Source organism: Nuphar pumila, chromosome 5 (assembly GCF_984573655.1).
Source record: "Nuphar pumila chromosome 5, dmNupPumi1.hap1.1, whole genome shotgun sequence".
Lineage (NCBI taxonomy): Eukaryota > Viridiplantae > Streptophyta > Magnoliopsida > Nymphaeales > Nymphaeaceae > Nuphar > Nuphar pumila.
In genome coordinates this window covers 112,122,318-112,144,396 of record NC_143253.1, presented here as the reverse complement: position 1 = coordinate 112,144,396, position 22,079 = coordinate 112,122,318, and the positions used below count along the sequence as shown (strand labels likewise).

Genomic DNA, 22,079 nt, shown 5'->3' with positions numbered 1-22,079 from the left:
ATTTGAATCTCATTATTCCTATATCTTAACTTGTTTCTCATAGAAAAAATATTATATATATGTATACTTTTTTTTTAATTAAAACCGAATTAATATGACTGGTTTTTTTTGTAAGTTGTTATTTTATGCCATTTTCTCAACTGTCTTTTTTAATGCGAGACCTTTCAAATAATGTATTCAGTATTTAACATTTTTTGTCGTTTCACATATTGCTAGATATGTTATCGGCAATTTGTTGACCCATATGAGTTAATAGGTTCGGGTAAGTATCCAGTTGGGTATAATTGGGTCGGATCTTCAATAGACTTGTTTTTTATTCGAGTATTGTTTAGATTTGAGTGTATCTAAAAAAATTACACATATGGGTTAATAGGTCGAGTCTTGATAGGATTGATATTTTAGACCTAATTACCTACTAATAAAAAATATGTAAATTAATGAAACCAACTATTCATTGAAAATGTTATAAGCTAGAAAATAAAAGTTTATTAACTATTGGTTTTTTTGCAAATTAGTCCCTGCCTTATCATCGTTTTGCAAATCAGTCCTTGCCTTTCTTACGGTTACTACAAACTGGTCTGTGTGTCAACAGGTGTTACTTTAACCATGGTCAAACACTGATCATGGTTAACTGGTCATCACATAGTTTGTGTATTAACATTTTGCAAATTAATCCTTAGCTTATTCACATCTTGCAATTTGGTGTTCCTATTTTTTTTTGCTCATTCCAAGTCCACTTTTTTTTTTACATGTAATCGGATTTGAATATCCATCAAATCTGGATATCCGCCAAATCCGGTAGCAAAAAATCAAAACCATATCACATCCCATTATAATAGGATATAGTTTCAGCCTACCAAATATGACTAAACAAAGTGGGATTTGGTCACATACAGGTTTGAATCTGATTCATTCACATCCATATCTGGAAGATTTCTTGAACCAGATTGATCTACAGGTCCATGCAAACGTGGTCGTGGTTATAGGGCTGTCATCAGGTCGAGTAAGGGTTGACTCGGACCGCCAATGTAACTAATAACTGGGTTTGGGTGCGAGTTTTGTTGGGTCAATGAAAATTGTGGACCTGCATAATTTTTGAAATATTGTGTATTTCCACATTTAGTTAAATTTGAGATTTTTGAAAATTTGGCTAAGTATAAAAGAAAAATAGATATAACCTCGATATTAAGCCGATGTTCTTTGAGTATGTGCTTGGCCCATGTCTCATCGACAAGGTTTAGATGAGTCAATCCAAAGGTGATAAAGAGTGTTACTTTCAACATTTAAATTCAAGTGAAATTCAAACAAATTTCAAAGGCAAAATTTGAGTTATATATCATTGAATGCGTCTCGAAATTTTGAGTGTAACGATATTTTACTTTTTCGAATTCGAACTACGGTTGCCCTGAAAATCATAATTTTTCAAAAAAGGACCACCTCGACGAGTCGAGTCCAGATTTAGATCAGATTGGATCCAATGCATTTGATTCAAATTAATCTTGATTTAGATTCTATCCAAGACCCATATCAATTAGGAATTGATTCAATCCAAGATCCAATTAGAGTTTAGATATATATTTAGATTTTGGATCCAAATCCATATCTAAAACCCATACCCAATGAAAATACAGTTTTAAATTCAATTTTTATATTTAAATTGAAGTTAACTAGAGTTAAAATGACTCCCAAAGGGATAAAGTACCCTCTGAAAGTTTTAATATATTTAATTATTAATAAATAAATAATAATAATTAATATACTATTAAATTAAATTAATTACGAATTTCAGTTTTGATTAGCTAATTGAACTCCTTAAAAGAGTCCCTAAATTGTTAAGAGAAAAAAACATAGAAGTGTTATAAAAAGAAAGAAAGACTTCTTTAAGATGAAAACTTAGAAAAGTCAAAAGAAGAATTCAAAAAAAATGATAATTAGGAGGGAGAGAGACTCTCAAATAGGAGAGTACTCTCTCCAGCCTCTCTAGAAGGGGTTGGAGAGAGGGGGGGGGGGGGGTCAACCCCCTATTCTCTATAAATAGTTAAAAAAAAATTATGAATCACAAGAGAGAGAGAGGGAGAGAGGAAATGGAAGAAAGAGAGAAAATAGAAGAATGAATTAGAAGGAAGAAGAAGAGGCCTTCTTCTCCAAAACATTCATTGATTTTTTCAGTTTTTGCAAACTTCAAAAATAAGATACGGGTTTGTTCTCTTGATTCAAATAAGAAAAATAGCATAGATTGGTTTTCTATGCTAGGTTTTAGTAAAAACCCAAGAAAAAATAGTAAATCTGAATATTTACTCTAAGATACATGTATGAGATTAATGTATTTCCCTTTTTTAATTCTGAAATATAAATATGTACACACACACACACATATATATGTATGTATGTATGTATATATATATATATATATATGTATGTATGTATGTATGTATGCATATATTTTTAAAGTGCCACAGATCCATAGAGCAGGACAGATCTACCATGTATCAAACATGCGAAGATCTGGTTCAGACCTATTACTCTAATGCCTTGAAGAAAAAAGGATAATATGATATGCTTGTAGTTAGAAAAAGAAATTTATGTGCATACTTGTTGTCATGTTTAAACAGAAATTTTGTCTTTAATTATGTTCATGTTAGAACAACATGTGTAATTGCATGTTCCATGGCAAATTAATTCTTTTTTAGATTCATGTGAAATCTGAATGCAAAAATCAGCATATGCATGCTTCTTGATGGTGGATATGTTTATATATGCATACTTAGTTCAAAGATGCATATACATGACATGAAATATTCTTTTTCATATACATTCATGTCATTTTTGCTGAGATCGATTGGTAGCCCAGTTGAGTTGGGCTCGACAGGGACAGGCCTAGGTCCTGCCAGGCCCAGCCAATCGGCTGGCCTGGTAGGCCTTTCCAGGCCCAACCAGGCGAATGGGCAAGCATATGCCTGGTTCATAAAATTTCCTACAAAAAAAATATACACTGAAACAGTTAAACCATATATATATATATATATATATATGTGTGTGTGTGTGTGTGTGTGTGTGTGTGTGTGTGTGTGAAATAACTCTTGTCGATTCAGTCGACTGGACTGAATCTGGAAAAGCCCAGTCCTAGCTGATTGATCGACTGGGCTGGCATACTGTCATAAAAAAAGGGGGGGGGGACATATATTAAGAAAAAAATATAATGTAAAAGTTTTTTTTTATTTATTCCTTAGGGCCCCAGCCGTCCCACTGTTGGCTAAGTCTGTCCCAAGCTGACTGGGTTGGTTGGGCAGAAGGTCTGACCCAGCCAACTGAGTCAACTGGGTGGGTTTAGCAGGGTACTAGACTCAACCGATTGGGTCGGCTGGTCCATGTGCCAACAGAATTTGTTTTAAAAAGAAAACCATAATGCATACTATTCTTATTTGTCACTACATGTCCAAATTTTGAATAAATAATATGCACAGATTTGCTTATTGTAATAGATTTAGCTTCATGCATTCTAAGAATGAGATTTTCACATGCTTAGAATTTGTTGCTCATGCTTGATTAATGTCTTATGCAAAAATTTCTCACATATGCATGTGCAAACTTGGAATTTATGTGTTTTTGTATGTACATAATTGAATGAGTGTTCACATTTTTTAGTTGGAGATGATTAATCAATGGAAGCATGTACTTTGCATGATCATGTGAACATATGCATATGAGTATTGTTATTCTTGCATATCCTCGATTTACTTATATGAATATGCATTAAAAAACATGTGAAAGGAATGCATGAGTGGCATGCTTTTTATGATTTTTGCTTTAGATGCATCAAGGATCAAAAGTGAATCATCGTAGGTCGTATGAGTCTTGAGCATGTATCACTCATTGTTTAGTTGTTTTTATGCATGGCAAAAATCAAACTTGATATTATTATTCTAATTACATTATTCTATGTTGCCACGGGCTATGGTTTCGTAATGGGTTTCACATGTTGATTTGCAAAATGTGTGTTATTGATCTTGCATATTGATTTGCAAAATAAAGATATTAAAATAATGAAAAGAGAAAAAAAAAGAAAAGTGTAATTTATGGTTACTCGATGTCTCTTCTCTAGTGTGAGAATCTTGGACTTGCATTTTTCAAATATCGTGAGAATACTAGAACACTATGTGCATGTCGTGCCCCTGAAGTGAACTAGGTGGTTCACCTCCGGGTCACAGTTTTAGGAATATTCTGTCACTTTACCTGGGGGTGGTGTGTAGAGACAACTGTTGTTTTTGTATACCAAGAAAATAACATTAGTGAATATTGATTTTTCTAATATCCTGACATTATATATTGATTTCTAATATTTCAATAGATGATATTGATTCTTGATATCGGTCGAGTGCTAAGTGTGAAAGCTAGTAATAAAATACAAATTATATGTTAAGTTACAATTGAGAACCCAACTTGACCTCAGGAATTGTTTGCAAGTTTTGAGTATCTATGAGCAACGGTGATAATAAGAGGAACTAAAAGTTTCTGTGCATTTAATAGAGATATGCATATAAAAAGAAAACTCTGATAAAAGACAATAATTTATTCATGCATATTCTTGTTATGCATTAGATCATACATATTTACTTATTCTCTTACTTATGCTAAATTAATGATTTCATGATAAATGTTCCTATTGCTAAATTGATGGTCTCTATTATTTAATAATTGTTTCCTCTTACTTAACAAATGCTTCTTAATGCATGAATGATTAATTGTATTATGAATTTGTTATAGTTACATCCTTATTAAATGTTGTATGAATCTTATTTATATTCTTTTTACTTATTTTATTCATTAGAAGGACTTGTACGCATGATCTTTGATTCTGAGACATCTACTTTTATGTTTTTTTACAGTATATGAAGCTTAGTGAGAAGACCTGCTATTGCGAGGAGCTACGAGAGCTACGCAACTACTTGACAAATTCTTTTTAGGATATCGTGGCTCCACATTTTTCCTTATTTATATTCATTTGCATATGTTTTCAGATTATATGATTTTAATTAATAAAGTTGGTTTGATTTGGATGATGATAGTATAAGATCTCTTGTGGTTGTGGATGTATTATAACTGTAAAGACCCTTGGTCTCTGAAAATATTTTCGTAATTGTTTAAAAAAAGTGGTCACTTTTTAATAGGTATGAGTTGTGATCGTTACAACTTTATAAATCTATTTTTATTAAAAAATATATAAAATACTTGGGTTGGGTACTAAAAAAAAACCATGACCTAAATCCGGTCTGCATATTGCTCTGGTTGGGTTTTGGTAGACACGAATATTATTCAGGTTGAAACTTTTCGTATTCATACCCGAGAATTCAGGTCCTGATCGGGTTTGGTACCCGATATAAACGGGACCCATTGACAACCCTACGTGGTCGGGTCGAAGGCAAGCCTAGTTCCAAACCACTGACAAACCTAAATGTGGACACAAGCAGGCATTATCCAGACAAACTGGATCCGGATCGACGCAAGGTAGGCTCAAAATGGCCCACACAAAATGAGAGAAATTTTGGGCCGTTGACCCAACCCAACCTGATATGAAAGGACAGAGTCAAGTAGGTTGAGAGAGAGAGAGAGAGAGAGAGAGAGAGAGAGAGAGAGAGAGAGATGCGTATGCTTAGATGGATGTGTGGAAATACAATAAAAGATAAGATTCGAAACGAGGAGATATGTAAGAAGGTAGGCGTTGCACCCATTGAAAATAAGATGAGAGAGAATCGCTTACGGCGGTTTGGACATATTCGGCGAAGGCCTAATGATGCTCCAGTTAGAAGGATGGAGAAATGGAAAAATATATTAGTTAAAAGAGGTTGGGGTAGGCCTAGGAAGACTTGGATGAAGATGATAGGAAAGGATATGAATGCTTTGAACCTCACCGAGGACATGGCATTGGATAAAACATGATTGGAGGAGAAGAATTCATGTGAAAGAAACAGAATGATTTTCTTTTTTGATTCATATCGCCGACCCCAATTGTTTTGAGATGAAGGCATAGTTGTTGTTGTTGTTGTTGTATTGATTCATCTTCTGTTTTGTTGCTCATTTCTAAGTGGATGGTTGTTTCATAAAGTGAATGTATTATATGGGCAGTTTGGAAATTGGGTTACTTTTCTTTTTCTTTTTACGATTTAGTATTTGTTTATTGTTCTTCCCATATTGGGGATGAATTAGAAGCATTAATTTGCTCAATTGGTGCAGTAGTTTTTTATATCGTGGGGTCTAGTACTGCAACATATACTAGAAACTGATATCTACAGTGTACAAATCAGATGAACAACCTCGTAATTCACCAAAATAAAGAGCACCAATTTGCTCTTCTTCAAAGAATAAACTTCTGTTCTTGTAGTTTGTAATAACAGATGTTGCTTGCTTCTTTGCTTGTCATGGATATATTGCAGTTCAGGAATATAGATTCGGGGATTTTGAGGATGAATTGTGTAGACCTTTTTATAGAATTTGAGTCTGAATTGCTTGCATCTTTTACACGGATGCGGACTAAACCCATGGAAATCTGATGTATTCTGTTGGATTGGTTGATTGAGGCTTGAAGATGGAAACCGTGATTGGTTTTGTGAGAAATTCATGAACAAAGGATTCACATCAGCAGACATTTTTCTATTTGGATTTTGTTGGGTTGGGTACCGGGTCCGCCCATGATGGGCGAGATCCGAACCCGGCCCACCACTTAAGGAGGGGACGGTTTTAGAAACCGATGCCTCCCTTCTTTTTTTTGGGCTCTCTCTCTCATTTTGAATACACAGAGAAGAAGTGCAAAAAAGAGGGAAACGGTTGTGCACATATTTTGCTGTGCAAAAGAAGAGAAAGTGTTGTTCACATTTGCTGTGTGCAAAAGAGAGAAAGTGCTGTGCACATTTGGCTGTGCAAAAGAGGAAGAGCGCTGTGCACATTTGGCTGTGCAAAAGAGGAAGAGCGTTGTGCACATTTGGCTGTGCAAAAGAGGAAAGTGCTATGCACATTTGAAGTGCAAAAGAGGGAAAAGTGCTGTGCACATTTGCTGTGCAAAAGAGGAAATCGGCTTTGCACATTTGCTGTGTAAAAGAGTGAAACGGCTGTGCACATTTGTTGTGTGTGTACACAGTAGTTAAATGTGCATAATAGAAGAAAGAAGAAGCAACGGTGATAGTGAATCAGTGGGCATTTGGTCTGTGGATAATCGTCCTCTCCAAGTGAGAGCACGAACTCGTTGAGCAAAGCAAGCATCATCGATCCGCTGTTCTTTTCGCTTCCGCAACAAACTGAAAGGTATGTATTCATATCTCTACATTGGTATCAAAGCAACGGGTTTTAGATGCTCGTTTTTGCTTGCGAATTTATTTTTTTTGTTGATTCATGAAGAGGAACAATAGAGGCATGGGCTGGGCATGAGCCAGCCCAACATGATGGGTCTAACCTGCAGCCAGAAGGGCTGCCAAATGCTGCAGCACAGGCCGCAGGCCTGCCCAGGACCTGTGGCCGCAATGGCTGAAATTTTTCTCAACCTGCAGCATATGCCACAGGCTCAGTCCAGCCTTACCCGGCCTTGTGGCACAGGCCGCAAGTTTTCTCATCCGACCTGACCCGGTTTTGCGGGTCAAACCGCAGACTTGTTTGCTCCTGGCCCTGCGGCATAGGCCGCCGGCTTAGCCCGCCATGACCGGCCTTGCGGCAAAGGCCGCAGGCCGAGTTCTTGGAACTACAATGCGGGTTGGAAATTTTTTTTAACCTTAGAAGGGCCAGGGTCCTTGTGGGTCGAGGCATTTTAGCTAAATGGTTGGAGCCACGAATGAGTCGGGCATTCATGAATCCATTTTTTTTATTATTATTTATTATATATTTTATTCATGTATGTGAATGAATATGACATAATCATATTGATTATACGATGAATTTTTAAGTACTTTGGAAGTACTTATTCTATGAATTAATATCTTATTCAAACAGTCATAATACAGTTTAGATGAATATAATTATCTTAGGGAAAGTGGGAGATGATTGTGAACGTAGTGATCTTTCGATTCCACACCCTATGAAAAATTATATGTTATCTAATCGTGTAATTATAACTGCATATAGATGTGCTAATGATTAGATCATAACATGCTTGAATAACATTTTTTTTTTTGCGCATTGCTTTATTCTTATCTGAAAGGACATGGCTGCTCCAAGTAAATCTATAATGGACTTGGCACGTATTGAAAAATTGAATGGTGATAATTATGATATATGGCATAGAAAGATTCAGTTTACACTAGAGGAGGCTGAGGCCTTGGAGGCTCTCAACCATACTGTGGAACGACCTGAAATTGGTACTGGGGCACAATCTCATAAGGATATGGAAACCTATGAGAAATGGAAGCGCATGAATACTGTTGCGCGTGTCACCATGCTATGTTCTATGCAGGATGACATCATGTGTCAATTTGAGCATTATAAGACTGCTCAACAGATGTGGATGGCCCTTAAAGATAAGTTTGGGGGAACATCAGCCACAAAACTAAGGAGACTGACCATCAGGTTCGATTCATACAGAAAGTCCCCTCAGCACACTATGAGCCAGCATCTCAGGGAGATGGCAAACATGATTAGAGAGCTCAATAGTGCAGGGCATACCCTTACAGATGAACAACAGGTCCAGGCTGTGATTCGTTCTCTGCCACACAGTTGGGAACATATGAAAATTAATATGACTCATAATGAAAGTATTAAGACTTTCGATGATATCGCCCGTCATGTAGAACTGGAAAATGATCGCCTTGAAGCGACTCAACAATCTGGCATGAGGGCATATGTGGCAGAAAGTTTGAAAAAGCAAAAATCTTTTAAGAAGAAATTCTATGGACCAAGAAGGTTCAAGAAGGGTAATAAGAAGGGACAAGACAAAGAGCAAGAAAAGAAGCCTTATCAGCGCTCTGGGAAGCGTGGAAGCAAGAAAAATAAGGCAAATGCAAAATGCTTTAAGTGTGGCAATTTGGGTCACTATGCTCGTGAATGTCATGAGCAGGATAAGGTACATTCTCTTATGACTCCTGTTTTTTATACAAATGTTTGTAGTTGTGCACTAATTATTGAATTTAATCCTATGTGGATTGTAGACTCAGGAGCCACTGACCATGTGACCAAAGACCGCACAAACTTCGTCGAATATAGGAAGATGCCATCTGGTTCGAAGTGGTTGTTCCTGGGGAATAACACTAGAGCAGAAGTCAAGGGAATCGGGACTTGCAAATTGGATTTGTGAGGAAGACGATCTCTATTATTATATGATGTTCTGCATGTTCCAGAGATTCGACGAAATTTAATTTCAGTTTCTGCTTTGTCTATGTTAAACTATAAACTTGTGTTTGGGGATGTCAATGTTGACATCATTTGTAGACAAACTTCAGTTGCTTCTGGTTTCTTGATGAATGGTTTCTATGTGTTGGACACAGAACTTATTAATTTAAATATTAATGATGAATGTTTTTCACTTGTTTCAACTGCTAATAATATGGATGTGGATGTATCTGTATGTCATGCTCGGCTTGGACATATAGGGCAAAAGAGAATGGATAGGCTCGCACAAGAGGGTCTTTTGGGATCCCATGCGAAGATTGAAATGCCTATATGTGAGCATTGTCTTGCTGGAAAAGCAACTCGATTACCTTTTGGAAAGGCAATTAGAGCAACTTATCCTCTTCAATTAATTCACTCAGATATATGTGGGCCAATGAATGTGGCAACGAGGCATGGAGCTTCATATTTCATCACTTTTATTGATGATTATACACGATTCAGCCATGTGTATTTAATTACGCATAAATCTGAAGCATTGGATTGCTTTAGATCTTTTATGAACATGGTAGAGAATCAACTTGATCGTAGGATCAAGGCTTTGAGAACAGATCGTGGACGTGAATATCTATCCGAACAATTCAAGGGATTGTGTGATGATAAAGGGATAGATAGACAATTAACTACTCCTCGAACTCTGCAACAAAATGGTGTTGCAGAAAGGAGGAATAGGACCCTCTTAGAGATGGTCAGGTCCATGATGGCGCAGGCAAATTTACCTATTTTCTTTTGGGGTGATTGCTTATTAACTGTCGCTCATGTATTAAATCGTGTACCATCTAAATCTATTTCTTCAACTCCCTATGAATTGTGGAAAGGCAGAAAGCCAAAATTGGCTTATCTCATACCCTGGGGGTCTGCTGCATATGTCCATAATCTTTCCCATCAATATGGAAAATTGGGTCCTAGGGGAAAGAAGTGTATCTTTATAAGATACTGTGAACATTCAAAAGGATATGTATTCTTAGGAGAGAATACTGATGGGAGTATTTCTGAAATAGATTCTAGAGATGCCACATTTATTGAAAGTGAATTTCCTAAAAGGGGAGAGATAGAGCGTCACTTCCAGTTCTATGAATTGGATGATAAAGATCAATCTAAAGAGATTGATCATCATGTTTTAGAGACACAAGAGGATGTGTCTATACCACTATTAGATAGTGGGAGTAACACTCAAGTGGATATTGATTTTGATGAAGATCTGACAACTCGAAAGAGTCTGAGGAAGAGAATTCCTCGTCGGAGATTCCAAATCGAAGGGGAAGCCTTTGTGGTTTTGCCCCAAGATGATAATATACCTAAGAGTGTTAGAGATGCTCTATCTTGTCCTAAAAGGAATGAATGGCACAAGGCAATGGAAGAGGAAATGAAATCCATGGCATCCAACGAGGTCTGGGATCTTGTTAATCTTTCAAAAGGAAGAAAACCTATTGGGAGCAAATGGGTTCTCAATATTAAAAGAAATGTTGATGGATCTATCGAGCGATATAAAGCTCGTTTGGTTGCTAAAGGATACACACAAATGGCAGGTATAGACTATGATGAAACATTCTCACCTGTGGTCAAATTGACCTCTATTCGCCTTTTGTTAGCCATAGTGTCACATATGGATTTAGAATTACATCAGATGGACGTTAAAACTGCATTCCTTAATGAAAAACTGGATGAAGAAATATATATAGAACAACCCGAGGGGTTTGTTACTGTTGGTTTTGAGCGCAAAGTGTGCAAGCTCAAACGATCCATTTATGGATTAAAGCAGTCATCCAGACAGTGGTATTTAAGGTTTCATGAAACTATCATGAGCAATAACTTTGCTATGATTGATGAGGACCACTGTGTTTATCTTAAGCGTCAAGGTCCAAAATTTGTGATTCTAACTCTATATGTGGATGATATTTTATTGGCTAGTAATCATTTGGAGTTTCTAAAAACCATTAAAGAATGATTGTCCATTCATTTTGAAATGAAAGACATGGGTGAAGCATGCTTTATGCTGGGCATAGAGATAAAAAAAGACCGTTCAAAAAGACTTTCTCTTTCACAAGAGTCATATATAAAGGTCTTAGAACGATTTCATATGCAAGATTGTAAACCCATAGATACTCCTGTTGCAAAAGGGAATGATTTAAGTCTTAAGATGTGTCCAAAGGAATCTAAAGAAATAGAAGCTATGTCCAAAGTCCCTTACTCCAGTGCAGTAGGCAGCCTTATATACCTTATGATGTGCACCCGACCTGACATATGTTATGCAGTAGGGTTCGTGAGTAGATATCAAGTTAATCCAGGACAAGCCCATTGGAAGGCTGTCAAGAGGATTATGAGATATCTTAAAGGCACATCAGATTCAGTTCTTTGTTACCATAGTGGTAACATGCGTGTGGTAGGCTATACTAACGCAGATTGGGGTGGGGACCCTGATGAGCGTAAGTCTACGTCTGGCTATGTGTTCTTGATGAACAATGGAGCTATATCTTGGTGTAGCAAGAAGCAGACGTGTGTAGCCTTGTCCACAATGGAAGCTGAATTTGTTGCAGGATCGTTCGCAGTGCAGGAATGTGTTTGGTTAAGGAGATTCATCAAACATTTGAGACTCTCTTCTGAAGCAAAACTGCCAGTAACTTTATTTTGTGATAATCAAGCGGCAATTGCGTTTGCTAAGGATCCCAAGTTTTACAATAGAACCAAACATATTGATACGAGATGCAAGTATATGCGCGATATTGTATCTAAAGGCAAGGTTGCCTTGGCATATGTTAATACCCAAGATATGGTGGCAGATCCCTTTACTAAGCCAATCAATAGGGATTCTTATGTTAAACATGTAAAATCTATGGGTATTTGTAAGATTTGATATGCTAATGTTATTCATATTTTCTTTCTATGATCATTGTATAGCATGTTGCACATCTATATGAGTATGCTACCAGGTTTGAGATAAATCTTTTCACACGGATTTATCGCCTCAGACGCTGCTTGTGGACGGGCTGAGATGAGATGTAACAAAATCCAGGATTGCTGAATTAAGAAGCATGTCGGATTTTGGGGATATCATGTGATTATAACTCAAAAGAGTGGGAGTACAATGAGTTATGATATCCGCCATATATACGTATATGGGATGCATCGCCCTAACCGGGTTAGGATGAGGTATTGTGTATATTTAACTATATGGAGAGACCGACCTTGATATCTAAATATCAAGGGTAACCTGGTTGACCAGATCTGAGGACTTGGATAGACATTGCATGGGAATGTGCATCCTGAAGGACTCAAGTTAGTTTCTCGGGGAGGAACTGAACTAATAAAAATCTGTACGGCAAAGAATTTATGGTGTATGCATACACTCACTGGACTGAGAAAGTCTTGCCGTAATACGTGAGTCATACCACGTATGTCACACCATGACTATAAGTCGACCACAAAAGGAAATGAAGAATGGTCCCTGCTTCTTCATTGTGTGAGTCCTTAATATATATATATATAGATATAGATATATATATTTTGATGTCCTTATTGACTTTTAACCTTATTTTAAGGAGAAAGATGAGTGTTGCTACTTTAGCATGTTGCTTAAGGCCATGTATGATTCGGTCTAAAAGAACATGTCTGGGAAAGCAACTTATCTTGATTCAAAGAATAAGAGTTGGAAAGGAAGATCATTTGACATTTTAGATTATGCACATGTTAAAAGCTAGCTTATTTTTCCGCATCCTGGGGATGTTTTGGGTTTATGATGAAACATGTGGCATAATGAAAGGCCTTGTCTAGCATAGCTTAGCACTATTATATGTGCAGATGGATTTAGTATGCTAGAATATGAAAAATGTATTTGATCTAGGACACAGTGAGCTTCTTACTTGGCTTGTGCAGGTATATCTTGTGTTATCTTATTGTTTGCAGGTTTAGACTATTATGTTACACTAACCGGTACATAATATGTCTCCACTCCCTAAGCTCACGGGTCGCACAGTCCATTTGCCAGTATGAATACCTGATGTTATTCACCATATGAACACTTTTGGTGTTCTTTCTTCTTATATCTCTTTCCATCATGTGCGAGTGGGAGAATGTTGGGTTGGGTACCGGGTCCGCCCATGATGGGCGAGATCCGAACCCGGCCCACCACTTAAGGAGGGGACGGTTTTAGAAACCGATGTCTCCCTTCTTTTTTTTGGGCTCTCTCTCTCATTTTGAATACACAGAGAAGAAGTGCAAAAAAGAGGGAAACGGCTGTGCACATATTTTGCTGTGCAAAAGAAGAGAAAGTGCTGTTCACATTTGCTGTGTGCAAAAGAGAGAAAGTGCTGTGCACATTTGGCTGTGCAAAAGAGGAAGAGCGCTGTGCACATTTGGCTGTGCAAAAGAGGAAAGTGCTGTGCACATTTGAAGTGCAAAAGAGGGAAAAGTGCTGTGCAAAAGAGGAAACCTGCTTTGCACATTTGCTGTGTAAAAGAGTGAAACGGCTGTGCACATTTGCTGTGTGTGTACACAGTAGTTAAATGTGCATAATAGAAGAAAGAAGAAGCAACGGTGATAGTGAATCAGTGGGCATTTGGTCTGTGGATAATCGTCCTCTCCAAGTGAAAGCACGAACTCGTTGAGCAAAGCAAGCATCATCGATCCGCTGTTCTTTTCGCTTCCGCAACAAACTGAAAGGTATGTATTCATATCTCTACAGATTTGCTAATGATTTTGGTTATTGATTTTTTTTCCTTCTTTTTTTTGTTTTTGTCAAGCTCGAGGTGGCACCCTATGACTAGTAATCTCTGAGAATTCTTTTCCATCATATGCACCGTTGGTTGGAGGTTAGGCTTATGAGGTATATGTGAATATTTTTGTGCCAGACTGGTCAAAGTGGGTTTTCATACCCCCCTGAGAACTAATGTGAGGAAAGAAGCTGAGATTTCATTCTTTTCCTTATGAACATCAATGAACAACGAAGAAAGTTGTTGAAGTTGGAAGCATTACCATTGAGGGTGTATTGTTAAAATGAATGTGAGCTCAAGAATGTTATGGTGGAGACCATGACGAATGGTGATGGTCACAAATTGCTCTGGCAATGTTTAAGATTGAAGAAAGAGGAGATTCTGTTGTTGGGATGTAGATTGAAATGATTCAAATAGAGAAAAGCTTTCTTTTTCTTATTTGTGTTTTACTTGTTTCATCATATTAAAGACCATGTTAGGGAGGTGGTTTAAGAAAATTTGAAGTGAAAATGTCTGCTGTTTCTGATATTGGAGTTACTGTGTGTCAAATATCCACATTTGAAATGATTGTGCTGATTTCTTGTTTCTTAGCATGAGAGACGGGATGTGAGGTGGTTTAAACCACATTTGAAATGACAAGCCTTGTGGGATGCATTTCTGATATTGGAGTTACTGTGTGTCAAATATCCAATTTGAATATCTTATTAGTTCTTAGATGAATATGACATCACTAATCGAGTCCTTATATGTCTGTTAACTAAAATATGTCTAAGATTAAAAATAATACGCATTTATGGAGCTTGATCATGAAATCTCTTATTTTATATCTGAATGCCTATGGTGTATCTGTCAAGTAAGGAACGCTCAACTGAGATTTTTTTTTTTTTACATTAAATATTAAGTTTTCATATGAAAAATAATAAGGGGAATACGTATAGACGTGAAAAATTCTCTAAGAAAAGTTTCTCAGCCTCCTATCTAAAATCCAGGTAAAAAAAAAAAAGAGATTTGGACCTCTCTCTCTCAGCCCTCTCTCTGTTTCTCTCTCTCCCCGACCTCGACTCCCCGCCTCCTCTCACTCCCGCCGCTCCCCCTCTTCCTCAGCCCTCTCTCTGTTTCTCTCTCTCTCTCTGCTTCTCTCTCACCCTCGCCCGACCCTCTCTCGCTCGTCAGCCGACGCCGACACCGACGCCGGCGACATCAGCCCCCTTCCGCGGCTGTTGCAGGTAAACCCTCCTCTCTCTTCTTCTTCTGTCTTCTTCCCTCTTCCTCTTCTTCTTCTCATTTTTCTTCTCTTTTCCCGGCAGGCCGGCAGGGGCGATGCTCCTGCCGCCTGTGTCCGACCAGTCGGCAGGGCCTTTTTCCCCTGCCTCTCGCTGTTCGGAGGGGCGGCCTGTTTTGATCGAACGGCAGGGGTTTCCAACCCCTGCCTCTCACTCTCTCTCGCTTACCTTCGATCGGCAGGGGCTTTGGGCCCCTGCCTGTCGTCTTTCGGCAGGGCGGCAGGGGCGATGCCCCTGCCGCCTAAATTTTTTTGACCGGCAGGGCCTGTCTGTCGTTACGGGGCAAGTCGGCAGAGGCAACGCCCCCTGACGCCTGTGCATAATCGGTCGTCAGGGGCTTTTGCCCCTTCCTTGTTGACTGTTAGAAGCTGGAAGGGGGCAACCCCCTTCCCTTCTCCTTCTTTTTCTGGCAGACAGGCTGGCAGGGGCTGCGCCCCCTGCCCCCTTCTTTCTTTTCCTTAGGTCGACCCTTAGCTAGGGCCGATGCTTCTTTCTATGTTAGAATATTCATGCTTTGCTCTTTCGCAGTTTGCATGACGGATCCGCTCTCGTCCCGCAGCCCGAGCCCTTCGTTACTTACTCACGAAGGCAAGCCCAACCCCGAGACTCCCTAAGGTAGGGGAAAGTTGCGCATGAATTGAAGTAAGCTAAAACACTAAAAATGGAAATGGAAGCAAATATATATATATATATATATATATATATATATATATATATATATATATATATATATATATATATATATATATATAACACATTTTTGCGATCTTTGTCCTTTCCATTATGTCATTTACTTTGCCGCTGCGCTTTAGTGCAGAGGATACTGCTTTATGCCATTTAGTTCGCCGCCACACTTTAGTGCACAAGCTACTGCATTATGTCATTTACTTCGCCGCCATGCTTTAGTGCATAGGCTACTGCTTTATGTCATTTACTTCACCGCCGCGCTTCAGTGTGCACATGCTATTTGCTTTATGTATTTACCTGCTTTCGCATTTATTTAGCCGATGTACGATTTTGTACTTCATGCACTGTTTACGCATTCTTGCGCTCGATATACAGTTTCGCGAAATGAGGATTACTTGCAGTCACACTGGATTGTACTCGGGCTCACATTTTGTTGACCTGCACTTACATAAGTGCAACCTTGAGCGTACCTTGTCTCGCTTGTTGTTTTAAATATGAGAGTCGCACTTATGCATTTTAATTCTCTAAAAAGGGGGATTCCTAGTGCGAACTTGCTTTCCCAAATGCGTTGTTGCAAAGCAGAAATTGAAGGTCTTTCCTGTTGCAAGATGGCAACTCAGTATCTCAAATTGCTATATTTGAGAGAAGTATGTTTATTACTTCGGTTGCATATCTGATACGACTCGGGCAACCCCGATGAGGGGCACATGGAAGTATTTGAGCGGAATTCTGTTGAGAACCTGTATCCCATTTATCGAAGCTAGTATCGAGCCATATGCAACATATTGGTACTATGATAAATGGATGAGAGATCCGTGATGATCTCGTACCGTGCGAATAGCACAAGAGTTGTATTTTTGTTTCGAAAGATAAAACATGCGAAAAATGAGTTTTTGCATTACATTACATCTTTATGAAACACTGTGTTGGGGGTTTTCTTTTGAGAAGCCTATACCCCTTTCATTGTAACGTACTTGTAGACATGCGCGCAATGTTAATACTACAATGGTTGGATGAGACGATCATGCGACCTTGAATCGTGCTACTGGCACAATGCTGAAATCACATATATGGTGATGATTCACCTTTACAGGCGAGATGGGTCGAAAGACCAGAGCATGCAGAATGGGTCTTCAGTTAAGCAAAACTTGAAGCATCCATTCGACCAGTTGTTTATCGTAAAGGGAGATGATGAGATGGTACGAAAACTCCGATGAACATGTTGTTAACAACTACTCCTCTGGCAATGACTCGATGTCCCCAGTCATCAATGTTAGGGGACAAGACTACTAGAGATTATCCTAGGTGGTAGATTCCACAGACTTCTGCAGAAGTAGGATGCATCCGTTGTCTTTATATGCCTTTGGGGAATCCTTTCTTGGTCACCGACCATCCTTTTAGGAGCGGACTCAGCTAGCTATTCGGGGTATTGAAAATACATGGCATAATAGACCCCCAAACTAGTCTCAGTTGTTTCTACGATTCGTGTCTTGCACGTATCCGCAGGCCAGCTAATTATCAAAACAAAAGTTGTACTGCTCACATTAGTTGTTGATTGTGCACTGTGTATTAATTAACTGCTTATGCTAGTTGTAGCATTTCTCTTGAATTAATTAACGGCTTATGCTAGTTGTAGCATTCTTCTTACGCTGATTAACTGTTGATGATAGTAATAGTTTTTCACTTGTTTAAACTGCTAAGCATGATAGAATTAAATGCAAATACCTAATTTTGTTCTCTAATGTCTTGTTTGCGCACTTACTAGTTTTTCGTGAAACTGACCCATTTTATGAGCACAAGTGATGAATAGGTTGCGAGACAGACGATGACGCGATTGCAAGATGATCTCAAGATCCCATTATTTCTGTTAGCAGCTCGCGGTCTAGACTTTTGGGTTTTTGGCAAGGGTTTCCTTCTTTAAAGTTATTTCTAATACAAATAGCTTATTAAAATGGTTGCAAGATATTTTTGTTTGGTGAATGTGGATTTTTACGCTAGCGTGCGCAAGGTTGTCAACTTGCGTTTCTGATTCAAAGAAAAATGTTTTCGCTGATTTGTTAAAAACTCTGAAAAGAAAAGAGAATTTTCTAGTCTGTTGACCATTTTGAAAATGTTTATAAGTTTGAAATTTTGGGGCGTTACATCCTAGACGGGGAAACTTTTCCTAAGTATGGTTGGGAACCTTGTACCAAGTGTTTTTTTTTTCATCCTAAGATTTTTTGATGTATGCAAATAGTTGGGAAGATTCTATTATCTAGCAGAAGTGGAATTCTCACTGCTAGTTTTCCACTTCCAAGCATGACAACATGAATTGTTTGTACTGAATTGTATTATAATTCATCTTAGGAAACACACATGATTCAGTTCCAAGCATGATAACAAGAGCTGATTGCTACCACCGCTTTCAAATTTTTTATATGATTTCATGTAATGAATCGTATTACAATTCATCTTAGGAAACACAAAATGCATGTCAAAAGTGAACCCTGTTTGCTTCATGCTAAGCTTCAAGTAAGATGAATCTAGAAGAACGACATTCAAGCAGCATCTAGGTGGGATGATTCGCTCAAAAGTCCAGGTGTAATCTTGCAACCCATATGTTGGCAAAAGGTAAGATTTTGACCAACTCAAGATCCTGTTTATCAAATTATGATTTTCTGTATATTCAAGGTGAAGGATGATCTCATATTTTATCATGCATATAATTTATCCCCTTCATGATATGTCACATGGGTGCGGGTGCGGGGATTCAGCACTTCCAAAAAACCCGGGTGCGGCAGGGGCAAAAATGTCCAAATATATATATATATATATATATATATATATATATATATATATATATATATATATATATATATATATATAAGGGGGTCCGGGGGTTCCCCCGACGCGGGTTTTAACATTTTTTGTAAATTTAACCCCCGTTTTTAAAGTTTGTGGTCAGTGATAGTCATAGATATGGCACTAGCGTAATTAAGAGACAGAATGGGGCATTTAACATTTTTTGGAAATGCAAATAATCGTTGCTAAGATGACGCGTGGGGCGTCACAAGGGCGTCAAAGTCTCTTCTTCTCTGTGCGTCAATCGTTGACACGAAAATTTGTGGAAAAAAACAAGAAAAAGGAAAAGCAGAGAGAGAGAGAGAGAGAGAGAGAGAGAGAGAGAGAGAGAGAGAGAGAGAGGGAAAGAGGGTTCGGAAGCCAGAAACGCAAATCTGGAAGCAGTGACCAGTGAAGCGTCTCTCTTCACTCCACCAGGGAGAGGAACTCGCTCTCTCTATCTCTTCCTACACTCCCTCCCTTTTGCCGTAGAAGGATCAAGATGCGCGTGTTCGCCGCTCGCTCTTCTTCAGGTCAGTGGAAATCTCCCCAATCGTGCGCTCGATTTTCCGGGGTTTCGCTCCCGATCTGTGTTTCTCCGTGGTTTACGCCGGTTAGCTTCGAGAATTGGAGGAAATCGCGGGATCTTGAGGTGATCGGGTGGATTTTTTTGAGTGGAAATCGTCTTTTATGAGTCAACACTTGAGCTTCTGGATTTCGGTTTTTCAAAAGCCGAGTTTTTCGTGACATTTGTCTTAGAAAATTGAGGAGATGAAACTTTTTTGCTGTATTTCTTTTTTTCTTTAGGTGATCGGAGGAGCGTTTTGAGTAGAAACCGAACGAGTTTGCGGGCTTTTTTGTCTGGACCCAAGTTTTTCGTGGTATTTGCATTGGGAATTCGAGAAAATGAAGTGTGTTGTTGTATTCTGTCGTTCTTTAGGTGATCGGAGGAGCGTTTGAAGTAGAAACCGAACGAGTACGGGCTTTCTTTGTCTGAACCCATTTCATAGGGCAATTTTTTTTAAAATTCCGCAGCCCATTTCATAGGGCAAATATTTTTTTTTAAAACAAAAAAAAAGACCGAAATGACCCTGAGAGCGGTCAACGCACCCAGGGTTGGGTTGACCGCACCCGCACCAGCACCCGCGTCGAGTCGCGTCGACGCGGGTGCGGCACCCTGCTAGCCGAATCCCTGTTACATAGCCTTCATGTTAGCTGTGGACCATTTCCTGTTCCCTGGTACCAGTTGAATGTAAAAGGGCACATTCTTTGATCACTAATGGTAAAATTAGAGTGTTCTTTGATCACCAATGATAAAGATAACACTGATTTATTAGAATAGAGGCAATGACTCACTTGTACTTGGATCTATTGAGGAAATATTGGAAAATATAAAAAAGCAGCAAGAGTGAAAAGATTCAAGCATATTTATTCCCTCCTAGATTTGTCGATTGATACTTTTCATGTGATGGAATTTTGCTTCAAGTAGGGAACCAGTTTCTATTTCCTATTTGTGTTGGTTTAAATCCTATTAAAGATCGTTAGGGAGGTGGTTTAAGAAATTTTGAAATGAAAATATCTTGCTGTTTTGCTCATGAGCTGCCACCTCTTTGAATCTTTTTATATGATTTCGTATAATGAATTGATATTTTAATTTGTCTTGTGAAACATGAAATGCATGTCAAACGTGAACCCAAATCTAGAAGAATTGGCAAAAAAATTCAAACAGCATCCAGGTGGGATATTTTGCTCAAAATTGCATTGCAACCCATATATTGGCAAAATGAAGATTTTAACAAAATCAAGCTCCTGTTTGTCAAATTAGAAGTTTCTGTAGATCCTTAGCCTTTTCTTCAAGGAGAAGGATGTGATGTCATTCTCATCATGCATATAATTTATTCCTTTCATGTTAGCTGTGGAGCATTTTCTGTTCTCTGCTACAAGCAGAATGTACAAGGACTTATTCTTTGATCACCAATGGCAAAGATAACATATTTTTTGATCACCAATGATGAGGATAACACTAATTTATTAGAGCAGAGATAATGATTTATTCGTTATTAGGATTGTTGAGTAAACTTTGAAAAAGGAGAGTGAAAAGGTTCAATCTTATTTATTCCCTCCTAGATTTGTGATTGATACTTTTCATGCTACAGAATTTTGTTTCTCATGGATGAGGAGGTGAAAATTGGAAAAAAAGTGGAGGACGTTGTGGCTGAAATGAAGGATCCTCTCTTGAACATCAAAGTTTTGTTCTTTGCAAGGGCAAGGGATTTATCTGGCACAGCTGAAACAGATCTATCAGTGCCAGTGGGTTGCACAGCCCATGACTGTTTGGATAACCTTTTGACCATTTTCCCGCAACTGCAAGAAATCAGAAATTGCATAGTGGTGGCTTTGAATCAGGAATACGTGCAAGAATCGACAGTTGTGAAGAATGGGGATGAACTGGCTATCATCCCTCCTATTAGCGGTGGCTGAAATCCAACAGAAGATACCTTCATATGTTTTGAAGCTGGTCTCTGCAAAATCTGGCAACTTAATAATCTCCTTGTAAGTTTGATGCATCTTGTACCAATCAAATTCACTAGCCTAAATTGTAGACTGTTGATACCTGCCTGAGTGATTCCTTGATGGAGATGCAAAAACTCTTTGATCTTCTTAGTAATACACGAAAATACTGTCTCAGAAGATTGTGTATGATCATTCTGTTATGAACTGCAATTTTGCTCTTTTATGTGATACTTGAGCAGTCTCAAGGCAAGATACTTAAATAGATTTTACTTATAGCAACTGCGTCAACCTTATGGCTGACAAAATATGATGAAATTAGGGTCAACCAACGCAATACATGAAAGCTAGATGGTTTGGATTGAATCAGTAGCCTTTCTCAATGTTGAAATGCAAAACGAGAAGGAAGAACTGTTGTAATGAGCTCAGAACAGTTCTGTCCAAGATGATTTGGGAAATCTAGAAATAGGGAAGAGCCCCAAGTATTTTTGTTTGATTGATTGGACCAAGCTACCTCTTCGACCCACATTCATGATCCAAAAAATTGCTGTGAACTTGGTTTATCCTGGTCTGAATTGATGTGGGCTGCTTATGTTCACGTGAGTTGCATCGACCTGGTACACAACTCATGCAGCTACATTGACTCAACTGAGTTTGTCTGAGTCCCCAGCTCTAGAAGCTCGGCTGGGTTCTCTCAAGTCACAAT

General features: G+C 38.4%; 1 protein-coding gene across 3 annotated transcripts; it reads left to right on the top strand.

Moving 5' to 3' along the window:
* The first annotated feature begins 15,113 nt into the window (after positions 1 to 15,113).
* CNX7 (co-factor for nitrate, reductase and xanthine dehydrogenase 7) lies at positions 15,114 to 21,550 on the top strand. Of its 3 annotated transcripts, none has more exons than XM_090006416.1 (3): positions 15,271 to 15,298; positions 15,884 to 15,970; positions 21,019 to 21,550. In XM_090006416.1, exon 3 carries the CDS (start codon positions 21,032 to 21,034, stop codon positions 21,341 to 21,343), a length of 312 nt encoding a protein of 103 aa, XP_089862542.1. In that variant the 5' UTR covers positions 15,271 to 15,298; positions 15,884 to 15,970; positions 21,019 to 21,031; the 3' UTR covers positions 21,344 to 21,550. The 3 variants fall into 3 exon arrangements, with proteins under 3 accessions (XP_089862541.1, XP_089862542.1, XP_089862543.1); XM_090006417.1 differs by lacking the exon at positions 15,271 to 15,298 and adding an exon at positions 18,499 to 18,652 and having other exon boundaries at positions 15,906 to 15,970; XM_090006415.1 differs by lacking the exon at positions 15,884 to 15,970 and having other exon boundaries at positions 15,114 to 15,298.
* The last annotated feature ends 529 nt before the right edge of the window (positions 21,551 to 22,079 follow it).

What these genes read in the sequence shown, in the direction of transcription:
- CNX7 (XM_090006415.1), top strand. Translation starts at nt 21,032, where the DNA reads ATGGATGAGGAGGTGAAAATTGGAAAAAAAGTGGAGGACGTTGTGGCT.